At 50.7% G+C, this 15,247-nt stretch overlaps 1 protein-coding gene across 9 annotated transcripts in view; it reads right to left on the reverse strand.

Annotated features, from left to right (window-relative positions):
• Positions 1 to 15,247, reverse strand: part of MAPT (microtubule associated protein tau) — a 128,802-nt gene that overhangs the window by 45,728 nt on the left and 67,827 nt on the right. For 3 of the 9 annotated variants that reach the window (XM_021673726.2, XM_021673724.2, XM_021673720.2), the window contains exons 3-5: positions 8,564 to 8,650; positions 5,992 to 6,078; positions 1,916 to 1,981 (exon numbers count right to left, since the gene is read on the reverse strand). In XM_021673726.2, the coding sequence (XP_021529401.2) occupies positions 1,916 to 1,981; positions 5,992 to 6,078; positions 8,564 to 8,650 (240 nt within the window). The remainder of the gene's footprint in view (positions 1 to 1,915; positions 1,982 to 5,991; positions 6,079 to 8,563; positions 8,651 to 15,247) is intronic. The other 6 variants (XM_021673727.2, XM_064369353.1, XM_021673721.2 and 3 more) reach the window with 3 other exon arrangements.

Raw genomic sequence — 15,247 nt, forward strand, 5'->3', positions numbered from 1 at the left:
CTAACTTTTGTATTTTTAGTAGAGACGGGGTTTTACCACGTTGGCCAGGCTGGTCTCGCACTCCTGGCCTCAAGTGATCTGCTTGCCTTAGCCTCCCAAAGTGCTGGGATTACAGACGCAAGCCACCGCACCCGGCCTGGTTGGGAGAATGTTCTATTGATTTCCTAGCATGCTGGGTACTCAGTAAATATCAAATGTAGCCATTCCCAGGGGTTAGGAGGTGTTCAAGATAAATGAGTATTGGAAACACAGCAGTCCAGGTAGGTTAAGCCCCCATGCCCTCTTCAGGAGGCCTGGTCTCCCGACACTTACAGAAGAAAAGTCCACCCCTCGTATACAGGCCTTCCCTTATCTTATTCTCCACACACTGTAGCTCCATCCTCAAACACCTTTTTCCATCTTGCTAATAGTACTTTATCCCTACAGGATTCCAGGCTGCTGTCAGAAAACTTAAAATTCAGTGAGCACCAAAGTCAAGTTCCCAGCAAAGATGGTGGCCGTTTTTTTTTTTTTTTTAATTGCATGGAATATGTTCTGGGGGCATGTAGACATAGCCTACACTATAAATTGGCAGAAAAACTCAAATTCACTTCTATTTATGAAAATACATGATTTCTAGGGGTCATACTTTATCAATGCCTCTAATCTTACCTAAGCTGAAAAACATGACCTCAGAGAAACAGGAGCCAGGCTTCCAGTTAATTTCACACATCATCTGAGATTCGTCCCTTATAGTCGTTGTTCCTTCTAACAGTTTTTGAAGCTCTTTGTTAACCTAACAACAAAACTGCGCCTTTCTGTGTCATGTCAGAAGAGAGATGTCACCTGCTATAGGCTATGACCCCTCTGGGGGCAGGAATGTGTAGTTAGGCCTCAAAATACCCTCAACAAGGCAGAGTCTCCTAGAATGAGACGGCCTCAGAGGCAGCTCTAAACACTGGACAAATCCCATCCCTCGGGAGAAAAGAACAGCGTCTTCCCTGCCCTTTTGCAGTCTAGAAGCTTCCACATTTTACAGTAGGCTCTCCAGTTCGTTCATCTCGCAGATGACAGAAAACGAGCTCAGCCCACATTATGTCAGTATCAGAGGTCTCCTACTTCCTACAGTTAGGAATCTCTAGGACTTTTAAAGTTTTTAAGATACTTATGATAAATGATTATGCAAAGCTGCCTTTCTTGAACACAGCAGTTTGGTTCCTGAAAAGAAAATCATGAGGTTTGAAGGGTGCACAGAAGAAAGTTTACAAGCAATAGCTTGGGGGTGACATGGTTAAGCCTCGCTCCTGGATCGGCCAGAGGGCAGCCTGCAGCGAGAGCTGCCCCCACACGTTTGAGTTTCTTTCTTTTTTTTGAGATGGAGTTTCGCTCTTGTTGCTCAGGCTGGAGTGCAGTGGTGTGATCTCGGCTCACTGCAACCTCCACCTCCCAGTTTCAGGCTATTGCCCTGCCTCGGCCTCCTGAGTAGCTTGGATTACAGGCACCCACCACCACATCTGGCTAATTTTTTAATTTTTAGTGAGACAGGGTTTCACCATGTTGGCCAGGTTGGTCTCAAACTCCTGACCTCAGGTGATCTGCCCACTTGGGCCTCCCAAAGTGCTGGGATTACAGGTATGAGGCACCACACCCGGCCTTGAGTTTCTGTTACACATTCATTCTCAACTCTCAGGACGGACAAGGCTAGCGTCTTTCAGGACACTAAATGCCTTAGGAATTGCCCAGAAATGGTGTTAGAAAAAAAACACTAAGGCTCTTTCTAAATTTGAGCAGCCAACCTTTGATAAGAACCAACTCCCTAAAATCTCCTGGACTTGTGAATTAGGGCTCAGGTCCAAATGATCTTCTCAGGGCAAAGCCCACCCCACGTTCCTCCTCCTAACCCCTAAGTCATGGCAGGCAATTCCAGTTCACTGACCTTGGGTCACGTGACCAGCAGCTTGGTCTTCCGGGGTGGGGGTGTCTCCAATGCCTGCTTCTTCAGCTGGTGTACGTGTCAGCAGATGAAGGGGGATAAAAGCGAGACGGTTACTGTTTGCTAGAAACCAAGCTCTCTGTATCTTCTGGTATTTTTCCTAAAACACTCAGGGAAGTCATATCCCAAGAATACCAAGGTGCCACAGCTCTGACTTCTCTGCAAACGTCATTGCAGATGCTGGTGATAAAAGTTCACTAAACGAAATGCACAAGACCCACACGCAGGCGTGGCTACAACCTAGTAGGAAAGACTTTTTCCACTTTGGGACCGGGGTCCTGAATGCCTCACTCGACAAGGACACATAGGATGAGTGAGGTCAGAGAAGCAGTTTGCTGCTGAGCCACGGTCGTGGAGGCTGTGTCTAAGCAGTGACTGCACCCAAAGTCCCAGCCAGTGCCCCAGGAGGGCGGGAAGTTCAAGGAAAGACTTGGCCTGGGCTGTGGCGTCAGGGAGATGGGGTTCATATCCAGGCGCCAGCATTCATTCAACCTCTCTGAGCCTCCGTTTCCTCATCTAGAACCCCAAGATGAAGATATTAGTTTGTCTTGTAGAAGGACGGTGAGGGTTACTAAGAGAATTTGTGTGGACATGTTTAACCTGGTGCCTGGCACACGGTAGGTGCCCCTAACTATTGTGTTTCCTTCCTCCCAACTTCTGGGCAAATGCTTTTCACAGAATGTCCTGAATGGGTGCTACCTTGTGAGAGGGAGGCTGGCAGTGCTGGTGAGCAGATCTGGGGGTGTCTTGGGCTCCTGTTTAGGAAGGCACAGCTCACCCAAACAAGAAAGACAGAACGTTCCAGACCACATCAATAGCAGCCAAATCAATATGCTTTAAAAACACCAATTACTGCATCACGACCATCAGGACATGGTTAAAGGACAAAGCACGCAATTGTCCAGGAGAGTTTATAAGGCAAGTTGGGCACATTGACATGCATTGACTTCAGGCCACCAGAATCACCAGCATTCCCTGAGGACAGTGTCAGAGGCCTCTGACAAATGCCTACATGCTGCTGGCCAGGCCATTGGTCTTATCTCCCAGGCCTGCGATGAGTCAGTCTCTGCACCTAAGACAGGAATGCCGGATCCCCAGCACCGGCCAGCACAGGCCTGTGGAAAGAGCTGAGGCTCGGGAAAGGAAGGTTCTCGAGTTGCCTGGCAGCCACGTGGTAGCCTCAGAAACACCCAGGCCACTGGTAGTCCCAGGCAGCTGCTGAGGGGATGGGAGGGCAGGCAGTGGGCTCAGAGGGCTCCCATCGCTAGCGCTAGTGTGACACAGACACACTCAGGGTCCATCCAGCTGACAGTGCACTGCCCACAAGGCCCAATGGGGACAGCACCTTGTCACATGACAACATCACTGAGCAAGTGTTGGCTCAACTGCCCAGGCACAGCTCCGAGTACAGATTCGGCCTGAGTTTCTGACAAGGCGATAGAAATGGCAGAAAGGCTCAGAGCAACAGCAAGTCCAGCTAAATGCCAGAGTCCTTGAGACAGAGGACATGAGGAGGCTTCCCCGGATGCCCTCACTGCTGAGGCATCCGGGTTGCCTTGCTGTCACACACCAGTGCAGAGCTGTGGTAGCCGGCCCGGCATGAGTCAGGAACTGAAGGCTGTGCAGCCTTGACCCCACCAAGGAGGGAGGGAGAGCACGGTGGAGGGCGGAAGGGCATGGAGTGGAGGGAGGGAGGGAGGGTGGGCATGCAGTGGAGGGAGGGAGGGCACAGTGGAGGGAGGGAGGGCGTGGAGTGGAGGGAGGGAGGGTGTGGAGTGGAGGGAGGGAGGGTGTGGAGGGAGGGAGGGAGGGTGTGGAGGGAGGGAGGGCATGGTGGAGGTTGGGCCTTACATCACCGATGGCCTCTCTGTACCCTGGTAGTGTTTTATAAGAGCCAGGGGGTCCTGTGCTCTCCAGCAAGACAGGATCCTGCAGCAGGGTGGCCACACTGCACCCCGACTGGATGGGCCGTGGGAAGTTTCACCGGAACGCCAAGAACAGCAAACAGGATAGGCCAGAGCGAGGTGCCAAGTGAGGTCTGTACTGCCGGTAGCTGAAGATACATGCACCAACTCTAGAACCTCCCCACCACACGGAAGGTGTAAAGGGGTCTTTGAAGAGGATTTCCTTGGGGAGAGTGGCTTGGGGTGACAGGAGTGGCTACCTGGCCAGCCCCCATCACAGTCCCAGCACAATTGTTTCAAGTCAATACATTGGGACACCTGGTGTGTGTCCCCTCTGGTTAGGGACCTGGTGGACTTCGGTCAGGGCCCCACCAAGGAACACTAGAGGATGGAAGATGGGCTGGTTTGCTTTGGGGAGCAGCCCTGAGGCCCGTCCATGCACCCACAGTCTGCTTTGCCGGCGTGTTCCCCATGGACCCCATGTGGGGACAGGCCAGACAGTGGGCATGGGAGCCTCAGATCATGTCTAAGAGGCGGCCACCAGCAGGACCTCTAAGATGAGGCTGCAGCCAGATCTTCAGATCCCCATGGGGCCGAGGAGAGAGGACACGGCCACCAGAATCCAGCACAGAGGAAGGGCTTTTCAGGGGAGGACAGCTGGAGATGGTGGGCTGGGGGAAGAGTCTAGAAGAATTCAAATAAGGTCCCCATGAGAGACAGAGAGAGAAAGAGTGTCTCCTTGACACCTCTGCAGCGTGTGAGGCAGCTCACACCAGGACCAGCTCAGTGATGACGTTCCTGCGTCTCTCACCCCTCCCCTCCGTGCCAGCCCCCCAGGGGAACAGCCGCAACTCTGAATGGAGTTAGAAGCTCTGGCTGTCACATGGGACTGGGCGGTCTACATTATTTAGCATTTGCACACTGTGTTTTGCCACTGCGGAGACTAAAGTGCTTTCAATTACTTTGGAGTGATGGAAAAGTCAAGAGTTGTGTCGACTTTTCTGGGCAGGGGAGAGATTTCCCCAGTGGAATAACCGTGAAGGGAGGGGAGGAAAGTCAAGCTCCCCGTGATCTCATCCTGTGGGTCGCGCCATGGTCTTCAAACGTCCTTCACGCTCAAGGATGAGGCTCTTCCCCACCTTCAAGGACATCCCCTCCACTCATCTCAGGAGACCTCACCGATCAAGTCACAGAGCAGAAATGCACTCAGAAGGGGCCAGGGCGGGGCTGCTCTCAACACGCAGAGCCCTAGAGAACGCTGCAGGCTTCCCCGGTAGCTGCAGGGAGCACCATCTTTAGGAAACAAACCGCTTGCCTGGGCACATCTTCCCCATGCTCCATTGCTGGTGAAATCCCGTCTAGACCTCTTCTGCATTTCTTGTTGGGCAACCGGGCACCCTCCAAATCCCCAAACCAACGGCTGGCATCTTTACGTAAGTGCAGGGAGGAAGACACGCAGGAAATGACTCCCGGAGCTCCAGGCTGTGTGGGCGCTCCCTAGGCCTGGTGGGCTGAGCCACTCTTGGGTGACTGCGGCCTTGAGCCCAGCACCCCGCCTGATCGATTCCCCATCACCCGTGTTAACAAGGCATTCTTGTCATGTCTGTTCTACATGAATACATTTGAAAAGGAGACAGAGTCCCAGAAATGGGAGCTGGATCACGTGTCTCAGCTCCTCTGGGACCACCCCATCACGCTCACCAAAATGTGTGGTCCAGTCATCTGCACCCTCTGTGCACTCAGGTGATCTTGGGCAGTGACCCTGCACCGGGCAGTCTGAGCAGGAGGGTAGATTGACCTCAGGTGTCAAGAAGACACGGGTCTGCCACCACCTGCCCCAGAGAAAACCCTGCAGAGAACTCTGGAACTGATGTGCTGACTGAGGCAAGATGAGGAGCGTCTAGAAGGAGTCCAGAGGGCCCTAAATGACCAGGGAGGTCACCAGGCACCAACGCATCAAGCTACTCACAACCCAAGATTCTCAGAAGCCAGCATCCCCCCGTGTTCCTGCCTCACAGGGGGATAAACACACAAAGCACCCTCACTCTGTTGCAGGTCAGCTGGGGCACCCAGCAGGGTCTTGACTGCCCAGGGGTGTCTGGGGCTCACCCTCACCTGTGGTTCCTTCTGGGATCTCCGTGTGGGGCTGGGCAGCAGCCTGCTCGCCGGGAGCTCTCTCATCCACTAAGGGCGCTGTCACATCTGGAAACCACCGAGAACCACCTTAGAGGGGCCAGGACGAGCCACGCCTAGTCCCTCACCTTTGCTTCTTGTGCAGGAGCAGTGCAGGGAGGGGGAGTGAGGAGGGGATCAGCCATTTGCAAGAAAGCAGCCCTGAAGCAGGGCTCGAAGCCCCTGCTGCCAGCTCCCCAGGAAGCAGACTCACATGCTGCTGCGTGGTACTGGCTCATGAACTGCCCGCTCATCCACCAGGGAAGCCTGGCAGCCCTGTGGAAACGCTGCCATGAAAGGGACTGCTGGGCATGGCCCCAGCCATTTTTAAAGAAAAATATTGAAAACCAGATGATTGCTCACAGCTATTTGATCCTTAAGGCGAGATAAAGACTACGACAGCACAGGGACTCCAAGGTTAGGGTGGGCAGCCTATGGTTTTGCTGTGAGGCTTTGGGTATGTCCTTAGTCCATTTTGATTGGACAGTTTCCTCATTTGCAAAATGGGAGTGTCATCTCTAGGTGACTTCCAAGACTTCTACCAGCTCCAACCTTATCTCCAATCCCATGACCCACAGTCCAAAAGTGCAGAGTCCCCTGTATGGCAATAAATAGGACCAGTCCTGTCCAGATTCAGGCACTGACTGCCAGGTGGGTCCACCTTCACAGCAGAGGCAGGAGCGAAAGCGCTGCCACCAGGAGCTACTATCAATTTCTCATCAAGATGAACACTTCCAAATCAGCGTTCCTCCTGAGCAATGCCCTGGCACACTCCCGGGCCATTCCGGGTACACATAACGAGCTGTCAGCTTTGAAGGCTTTCCAAGTTCAATGAAGGGCATTTTAATTATGGTTGTCTTGGGTGCAGGCGGAGCAGCCAGGCAAGAGTCCAGCCCCAGCAGGGCTCCCTCCACCAGGGGCGGGAGCCAGGGCTCTGGAGTCTCACACCTGCACAGGGTCCAGGCTACATCAAGACTTGTCCGGGAGATTCTTCCTCCTGTTGAGGGAGCACTGAAAGCCAAGGCTTGAGAAGCTTGGCATAAGGCCTGGCATCATTTGGTAGGACTTTCTCAGGATGGCAGGCAACTTGCAAAACCGTCCTGACAAGATGAGCAGGAAATGTCTTGCATCGCTGGCTCTAAGAAGGAGAGCCAAAAGAATTTGACCTGGATAGTCTCATGAGGCTAAGACCCACGCCTGCTGCGTCCTCCAAAGATACAGCATTATACCAAGCAACGGGCAGGCACCTGACAGCCACTTTCCGAATTAATCCAAAGGTGGATGCTTGGGGAGACACTGGGGCCAGTTTTTCACCCCGAGACCCAAGATCCAAATGAATGTGCAGAGCCTGAGAAGTGCTGAGAAAGGAACCTTGAACCTTCCTGGGGAGGATGGAGAGAGAGAGGGGCAGATACTGCCAACTGGTGACTGGAAAGCCATTATCGACATTCTTCTCCTTTGATTTCTTCTGCTAAAGAGGCTGGAAGGCAAAATGCTCAATGTCTCAGCCTTGCTTGCAGCAAGGGATGGTCATAAGACCCAGCGCTGGCTGATGAGACGTAAGTAGAAGACTGCCATTTGCAAGAAAACTCCTGCTTTCCTAATAAAAAGGGGACACATTTGGTTTCAGGGCCCTTTTGGCCAGTTTACTTTGCAACTTGATCCTGCTTCAAAGGCAGATGTGATGGCTGGAAGTGCAGCAGCCGCTTTGTAACCATGAGGCAACAATCCAACCACCAAAGATGACAGAGGATAAAGACAGATAGAGATAATGACCCTTGAGGTCATGATCCTTGAGAAATGACCCTTGAGGTACTGCCCAAGTCCATGCATCTGATTATGTGAGACGAGTAAACCTCTTCATGTACATCACAGTTAGTTGGGTTTCTGTTTCTTAGAGCCAAGTGCAGTCTTGACTGACACAGGTGGGAAGCAAGAGATGATGATCAAATCAGGACTGAGGAGCACGACAGGAAGTACGTGAGGGGCTAATAACCTAGATGCTGACTGTCTGGAAAGGACGGGTTAGGAGGAGGGCTGGAACAAACACGGTGGCCAAAGTCCAGAGGCCCAGGCCACGCCCAGAGCCCACAAAATGAAGGATACTATGGCAAGATCAGATGTGTACTGCCCTGCCCCTTCCTTCAGCCAAATGGCTGCTCTGGGACCTGCTGGCCACTGAAGAAAGAGAAAGGAGGGGGCTTTTGAAGGAGGTGTGGGAGGACAATCATACTGAGGGGTGCTTTGTGAAGGTGTGTGTGGGACTCTCCAAGCATGGCTGCCTCCAGAGCACACATGGGATGAAGGTGCTCACACTCACCACCAGCGAGCAAGGCATCAAAGCAGGGCTCTGCTCCCGCCCACTGTCCTGCAAAGCACGGAAATAGTGAGCACATCTCTCAGCCAGGGGGAGAGGGAGCAGCAGGTGCAGCCGGGAGGGAGGCTCAAAGCACGGCTAAGCGCAGGCTGGAGACATGGGAGGGGGCGTCTGAAGGGAGCCATGGGGTGGGCCCACCTTCCGCCGTCGGAGTGCTCTTAGCATCAGAGGTTTCAGAGCCCGGTTCCTCAGATCCGTCCTCTGCGGGGGTCTGTAGGGGAGATTCTGGAACACACACAGTGAGCCCTCAGAACAGCCGCCTCTCCCAAGCGCACCCTTCTGATCTCAGGAGGAACTGGGGAGCCGTGTCTGGTGGAGCTGAAAATCCCTCCGCGTGGAAACAGTTGGAACATGGCCTTGTGACAAATCCACAAAGGGGACCAACCCTACCTCCCTCCCTGCCAACATGACTGTGCCCTGCATCAGGGACATCAGACAAGGATGGTGATGTGCATTTGCTCCTGGGTGACAGGACAAAGTGTCGCTTCACCAGCTAGTGGTGCCACCCGAGGCAAAGGTTTATCTTCCACTGATCAACGGGCAGCAAATACCAGAAAGCCGAGCCACAAATGAGCCTCTGCTTTGTCACTGCTATTAGTTATCCGTGAGTAGACACCTGGAGAAACACTCCGAGATGCAACCCCTTCTTTGGAAAAGGAATCAGCTCAGGGCACACGCAGTGCCTACTTCTAAGTGGATGTCGGGTTGTGTTAGGACGCCACCCAGCTCCCTTCATAGAAAGATCTCCAGTGACTGATGGACAAGCTGTGAGTTACATTTGAAATGGCAGCCATGGGTACCTACAAGAAAACTTTCCTTTCAGAGTCAGAAGCCTGGGCAAGGGAGGCCCAAATGACCACGTGGTTGACAGTCATACCGTCCACCAAGAATGTCCTTAGTAAGGCGGCTTTTGTTGGCTGAACAGAAATGAGAAAACTACCGCCTCCTCCTGGAAGGACTCAATTGTCCCCTCCCCTATGGTACTTTGGCCACTGGGAGTCACTCTGCCCTGGTTATTTTATGGGCTTATCAATACCTCATGCAGTATTGGGGCTGAGCAGGCCAAGGCCTTACACTATGGAAGGCTGAGACTTTTTGAGAGCCCGATATATACAGAGCTGAGTGCTAGGTACTGGGAAGGGACAAAACGCTCAGAAGACACAGCCTGCGCTCCGGGAGCACACACTCTCCTGAGGGAGGATGGCCACACAGAGCAAAAGACTCCAGGGCAGGAGCAGGGCCAGCCGATAGGGCCCAGCTGATAGGTTCCCCACCAGCAAGTGGGAGTTGCAGGCTAGAGAGCACAGGACCAAGGGTCAAGACGGCTGTGGGTGCAAGTCCCAGTTCCACTTCTTTCTAGTCAGGTGGCCCTGGACCTGCCTCTCAGGGCCTCTGTTTCCTCATTTGTAAAATGGCTGAGATGACCTCAACTCTACCCGCCTCCTCCTAGAGCTTCTGGGAGGATCCTATGAGTGAATGTTGGTAAAAGCACCTTCAAACCATGAGGATTTACATGTATGGACCTAGTCCTCGTCGATGTAAAGGAGCCAAGTGTTTATGTGGGCAACCCTGGGCTTCCCTTCAGCTCAGTCCCACCTGGGCTGTCCACAGGGAAGCATTGTAGTAAGTCATGGCTCAAACCATGATGGGTGGGTGGGTGGGTGGATGGATGATTGCATGAATGTATTATTGGATAGGTGACTGGATGGAGGGGTGAATTACTGAATGATTAGATGGATGTATAATTGGATGTATAATTACATGGATGGATATGTGAATTAATAATTATTAGGTGGATGTATGAATATATAATTGGATGGAGGTATAATTGGATGTATAATTATATGGATGGATATATAATTGAATGATTAGATGCATGTATGAATGTATAATTGGATGGATGTGTAATTGGATATACGACTGGATGATTAGATGGATAAATGGATGGATGACGAATGGAGATGTACAGATGTATAGATAATGTATGTTTGATTAAATGGATAATGGGATGGATGGAGGAAGGAATGGATGGATAATTGGATGAATGGATGGGAGAATGAATGATATAGAGACGTATGGTTGGATGTATGTATGATGGACGGATGACTGATGGACGGAAGGATGGATAGATAAATGGATAGATGGATGAGCTGGTGATTTATAGATGTATGATTAGATATATGTAAGATTGGATGGATTATAGGTTGGATGAAGGAAGGGATGGGTGGATGGATGGAGGGAAGAATGGACGATGTACAGATATATGATTGGATGGATGTATAATTGGATGGATGGATGGATGGATAGATGGATGGTGTATAGAAGATTGGATATATAAATGATTGGGTGGATGAAGATACGGATAGATGAATAGATGGATGAATGGATGGATGTGATGGTAACATGTAAAGCTTCCATCAAAATTGCTGAGTTCTTCCCCAGTACCTCTTAGTCATCTTCCCTCAGTGTCTCTTATGCCTGGCACTGCGTGCCCAGAAAAGCCTCTCCAGTCTTCCCCATGGTGTCTCAGCCATCACATCGATGGTTCCTCAGTTCTCAGCTCAGTGAACTCACTCCCCTCCGTATGACAGAAATTCCTCACTCTTCATGCACATGGTAGCTGAATGGGTTTCCTCTGCTGTCTAATTGTCCTATTCATGGCTTAGACTCAAATCTGGAAGACTGGAAGATAGATCAGAGCCTCTAGAGTCAGGCAGCTGGGGCCCAAATCCTGGCTCCACCACCTATTGGCTGTGTGATGCTGAGCAAATTACCTAACCTCCCTCTGCCTCAGTTTTCTTCCCTGTAAAATGGGAATGGTAGTAGCTCCACTTGCTCACAGGGCTTCTGTCAGCATGAAACTGCTGAATGCTTATTTAAAGCACTTTGTACCATGCCTGGCACGTGAGAAGCCCCCAGTAAGTGGCAGTGATTCTTTTTAGTCATTATCATGTCACCTTGGTTGATGGGCCCAGTGTAGCACTGCTCACGCTCACTGGCAGGAACTTGAGTATTTTATTTAGTGCTGATGGTGATGACACAGATATCGACTGGGAATCCTGGAGGGCCCCTAGCAGGCAGCTGACCATTGTTCCAGCTGGACAAAGTGGCTCCGGTCATGTGAGGAAAAGTCAAGCATCACTTTGTAGCCACAGCCCACATGAGATTAATACTCCATCAAGCACATGGGGACTTGGAAATTGCAAACACTCCCTCTGTGGCACAGACTGCTGAGGGTCCACCTGGTGTCCATTCTCTCCATCCTCCTTGGGAACAGAGCCCTGATATATAGGACAGGGCTGTGCCCAGTTAAAAGGCCACATCTTACAGCCTCCTGGGCAGGAAGGGGTGGCTGATGAGACCTAAGGGAAGTCATTGGATAGGAAGTCCAGGATGTCTGGATGGGAGGACGGGAGGAGATCAGCTGGGAGGATCTCCCTTCGTGTCTGGCTCCCCTTCTTCATTTTCCAGCAGCCTTTCTGAACATGACACATCTTGAACATGGAAGTCACATGCTCAGAATGGTGTGGGTTTGTTTTTCCTTTTCTTTTTGCTTTTCTGCCTGTAAGAAAAGATTATTGTCAGCTCACAGGCTGTGCAAAACAGGCTGGGTACCAGAATTGGCCTGTGGGTCACAGTTTGTGTAGCTCTGCTTTAAGGAATGGCTCTGGGGCCTTGGTGGGGGTCAGGATGAAGGTGTAAAGTCTCAGGGCTGCTGTTGCAAAACCAAGATTTGTGGTGAGGAGGTCTGTGTTGGGTGGAATGGAGGTGAGGTCTTTGGGTGCTGTGGAGGGCTGTGGGAGGAACTGGCCAGGGTCATGAAGGACAAGTTGATGGTGCTGCCACCAACAGCAGTAGAGAAATGGGGAACGGCCCAGGATAGGGGAGGACGGAGCTTGGTTTTTACTTGTTAGGTTTTGGGTGTGGCTTGGGCATTTGCTGGAGTTGTCCCTTGGGTGACAGGAGGGATCTGTTGAACTCTGAGGAAGGCACTCCACTTGGGGTGGGAGTAATTTAGAGCCAGTTTCATGATGGGGCTGGTTCTGTGCATGAAGCAGAATGAGAAGATGCAAAAAAAGGCAAGTGAAGTTCAAGTGCACTGTGAGACCAGACACCCCACACCTTTTGTTAAAACCCTGTCCTGGACACCTGACCCTGGCTGGGCCCATCCCACAAAGAACAGCTAATCCTAAACAAGCTTCCAGCACGAACAGAGCTCTTGGTCCTGGAGCTTGCAAAAGCCTGCAGACTGCCTCAAGAAGGCTTTAGACAAATGGCGAGGCAGCATCACGCCGACTGTCTTCTGGGTTGTGTTATGTTTCAGCGGCCTTGACTGCCAGGGCACAGGAGCACTTACATGAGCGCAATAGTGTTCCCTTCCCCAGTCCGTCCCCAGCCTGAGCCTACAGTCCTTAGCATCTGCACTGGCCTCCTTGTTAAGTTCCTTGGAGGTAGCGAAGGAGGAAGAAGCCTCTTTTGCCCATCTTATCTGGAAGGCATAACAAGTTAACTCATCAACACCTTTTAATTCATCAGCGTGCATTATTTTATCAGGTAACCAACTTGCATCCACTTTTCAGCTTTCTTGGGCGGGTGTCCAGCCATATTTCACTCTTAGCATCCATTTAGACACTCTTTGTTCTGGTATTTAATGCGTAGTTTCTTGTCTTCTGTCACTTATTTAAAATGTTGTTAGTAAAGTGACACCTTCTGCCAAGTCAAACCTGTCACTCCCGACATAGAAACAGCTCCTTGCAAGCCCTCAGCAGCGAGAATTAGTTTGATGAGGACTATGAACACCTGAAGTATCACCTGCTTTCTTGGAAAGTACATTCTTTGTGTAAGCAAATTGTCTTCAAATGCTTTCCTTTCAGAGCAATTTCAAAAAGGTTGCCGCTTTAAATGTTGCATTTTTATATACAGTATATATAGTGCACATATATATACACACACATATGTTTTGGCACAGAACTTCTGATCATATTTTATGTGAAAGCATTGAATAGTTTTAGCAAACATATTTTAGGCAACTCTGAAACAGAAAATAACTTAGTGAACTTGTCCTTATTTTACACATTACATTTAGTTTTCTCTTCGGAAAATAAGAGTGGTAAAACGCACTTCTTTCCGGTTTTTATTTTATTTTTGTTTTTTGAGACAGGGTCTCCCTCTGTTGCCCAGGTTGGAGTGCAATGGTGCAATCACAGCGCCCTACAGCCTCAAACTCCTGGGCTCAGGTGATCCTCTCAGCTCAGGCCCCCAAGGAGCTGGGACTACAGGAGAGCGCCACCATACCTGAGTAATTTTTGTATTTTTTTTGTAGAGATGGGATTTCACCACGTTGCCCAGGCTGTTCCCATTTCCTGGGCTCAAGCAATTCACCTGCCTCAGCCTTCCAAAGTGTTGGGATTATAGGTGTTAGCCACCACACCTGGTCTTCTGGAGTTTATTTTAAACGAACTTGTTATTTATTTATTTTTTTGAGACTGAGTCTCACTCTGTTGCCCAGGCTGGAGTGCAATGGCACGCTCTCGGCTCACTGCAACCTCCACCTCCCGGGTTCAAGCAATTTTCCTGCCTCAGCCTCCCAAGTAGCTGGGATTACAGGTGTGCGCCACCATGCCCGGCTAATTTTTGTATTTTTGAGTAGAGACGGGGTTTTACCATGTTGGTCAGGCTGGTCTCGAACCCCTGACCTCATGATCCGCCCGCCTCAGCCTCCCAAAGTGCTGGGATTACAGGCGTGAGCCACCACGCCCGGCTACGAACTTGTTATTTTGGAACAGTTTTAGATTACAGAAAACTTGCGAAATTAGTACAGAAAGTATATTCCACATCATTTCCCTTGTTGCGAACATCTTACACGATCACGGTACATCTCCTGCAGCATAATACATATTTTAAACTTTCTCTAAGCCAGGCTGCCCTGCCTCGAAATAGAATGTCATTTTTCACTGGCACAATTCATAGGAGGCATATGTTGTGATTCTAACTTGGATTCCACCAAAAGAGTTTAAAAACTGAAATTCCTAGGGGCCTTGTGGAAAGAGTGACAAGGGGGAAATATGGCCCATGCAGAGCTGCAGCCGTCGACCTGCTCCGGCAACCCACGGGCTGAGGATGAAGCTCCTCTGCCATCTGGGAAGCGGACGTGATCCGCCCTCATGGGCTGTCGTGAGCATCGCTTGAGACCTCTGTGGCGAAAGCCTGTTGCCAACGGCAGAGTACTACAAAAATGTCCCAATTAGCATTCTGAGGTAGTTCCCTTATAAGTAGGGTGGCATTTACTACCACCCAAATCAGGACAATTGAAAGAGAAAGCAGCACTATTTTTTTTTATGTTTGAGAAGGAGTTAGCTGGGCCTGGTGGCTCATGCCTGTAATCCCTGTACTTTGGGAGGCTGAGGTGGGCAGATCACAAGGCCAGGAATTTAAGACCAGCCTGGCAAACATGGTGAATCCCTGTCTCTACTAACAATACAAAAATTAACCAGGTGTGGTGGCACGCGCCTGTATGCCTATAGTCCCAGCTACTTGGAAGGCTGAGGCAGGAGAATTGCTTGAACCCGGGAGCCTGAGATTACGGTGAGCCGAGATCATACCACTGCACTCCAGCCTGGGCGACAGAGTGAGACTCCATCTTTAAAAAAAAAAGAGAGAGAGAAGGAGTCTCATTCTGTTGCCCAGGCTGGAGTGCAGTGACGTGATCTCAACTCACTGCAACCTCCACCTCCCAGGTTCAAGTGATTCTCCTGCCCAAGTAGCTAGGATTATAGGTGCCCGCCAACATGCCCAGCTAATTTTTGTATTTTTAGTAGAGAC

This window comes from Aotus nancymaae, unplaced genomic scaffold (genome assembly GCF_030222135.1).
Source record: "Aotus nancymaae isolate 86718 unplaced genomic scaffold, 86718_ANA_hifiasm-v0.15.2.pri h1tg000089l, whole genome shotgun sequence".
Taxonomy (NCBI): domain Eukaryota; kingdom Metazoa; phylum Chordata; class Mammalia; order Primates; family Aotidae; genus Aotus; species Aotus nancymaae.